Source organism: Gregarina niphandrodes, assembly GCF_000223845.1.
Source record: "Gregarina niphandrodes unplaced genomic scaffold scaffold00833, whole genome shotgun sequence".
NCBI classification, from domain to species: Eukaryota; Apicomplexa; class Conoidasida; order Eugregarinorida; family Gregarinidae; genus Gregarina; species Gregarina niphandrodes.
This window is the reverse complement of record NW_011646105.1, coordinates 1-1,370: the sequence shown is the minus strand read 5'-3', so window position 1 is coordinate 1,370 and position 1,370 is coordinate 1. Positions and strand designations below refer to the sequence as shown.

At 57.2% G+C, this 1,370-nt stretch overlaps 1 protein-coding gene across 1 annotated transcript; it reads left to right on the top strand.

Annotated features, from left to right (window-relative positions):
- Nucleotides 1-27: 27 nt before the first annotated feature.
- On the top strand, nt 28-1,278 carry GNI_236000 (putative gag-pol polyprotein; the record flags this gene model as incomplete). The annotated part of the gene is made up of 1 exon (XM_011136424.1): nt 28-1,278. A coding segment is annotated over one exon (1,251 nt), but the record flags the coding sequence as incomplete, so codon positions are not given.
- Between the last annotated feature and the right edge of the window lie 92 nt (nt 1,279-1,370).

Genomic DNA, 1,370 nt, shown 5'->3' with positions numbered 1-1,370 from the left:
AAGAAGGACTCCGCCTTTCGTTGGCAGGGAGCGCATGAAGATGCCTATAACCAGCTGCGACGGGCGGTCCGACAGACGGTCACGCTGTACGCACCCACCCCCAGTGGAGAGTACGTAATCGAGACAGACGCCTCCGAGCTGGGAGTAGGAGCCGTCCTGAAGCAGGTACAAGAAGGCACGGAAGTACCGATTGAGTTTGCCAGTAAGAAGTTCAATCCAACCGAGTCGCGCTGGGATACGAGAGAACGGGAGTTGTTTGCGGTCAAGTGGGCCGTGGAGAAATGGCGAGACTACGTCGGCCTCGCTCACTTCACTGTCAGGACGGACCACAACAATCTGCGCTACCTCACAAACGTCGACAAGGGTAAGGTCTTCCGATGGGCACTCGCGCTGAGCAACTACGACTTCACTATCGAGTTTATATCCGGCGAAACAAATAACATAGCGGACTGGCTCAGCAGGTACGCAGGCGACGACAGAGAAGAGGATGAACTCTTGGACAGAATGTCCTTACAAGTCGCAGCAGTGAGAGCACCCATGCTCAATCTGCCGCAACCTCCGACGAAGGAAGACTTCGTGCGAGCCTATGCCGAGGAGGGGAAACCAGACCTACCCGGACTCCACTACGATGGCCTGTGGTGGATCCATCTACGGACGCAGAAGATCTACGTTCCCCGCCAGCTGCGGACACGCATAGTCATCGCGTTCCACTACGGACCCAGCGGCCACCTAGGAGTCGGCAAAACGAGGAAGAGGGTCCAAGCGCTATACTACTGGCCCGGCTGTGCACAGGATATAGAGAGGATGATCCGCGAGTGTCTGATTTGCAGAAGGCTGAAGACACCACCAGCTCACCAACAAGGCCTGCCGACAGGTACCCTAGGAAAGGCGGCAGCCATGGACGTCGTCTCACTCGACCACGTAGGACCAATACACATGGGAGGAATCGGGTGGAACATCCTAGTCATCATCGACCATGCCACGAGATACATGATGGCGAAGGTCGTCCCCACGCTGGCAGCAGTCCAGACGTTCAGCACCTTCTACAGGCATTGGGTAGTTCCCTTCGGACCCCCGCGCATAGTACTGACGGACAACGGCACAAGCTTCAAGGGAGCATTCCATGTCAGCACGACGTACCAGCTCGGATGCAAACACCTGACCGCAGCGCCGTACCGACCTCAAGGAACGGGATTAACGAGGCATCCCACCAAGAGCTCCAGAACGTGCTCAAAGCGCTCTGGCAAGAAGGAATCCGAGACATGGACCTCATGGTAGACGCGGCGACACGCCTGCACAACGTAACGCCACACGCAGCCATCAATACCTCGCCCTACGAGGCAGTCTTCGGCAAAGCACCGATCCTGGAC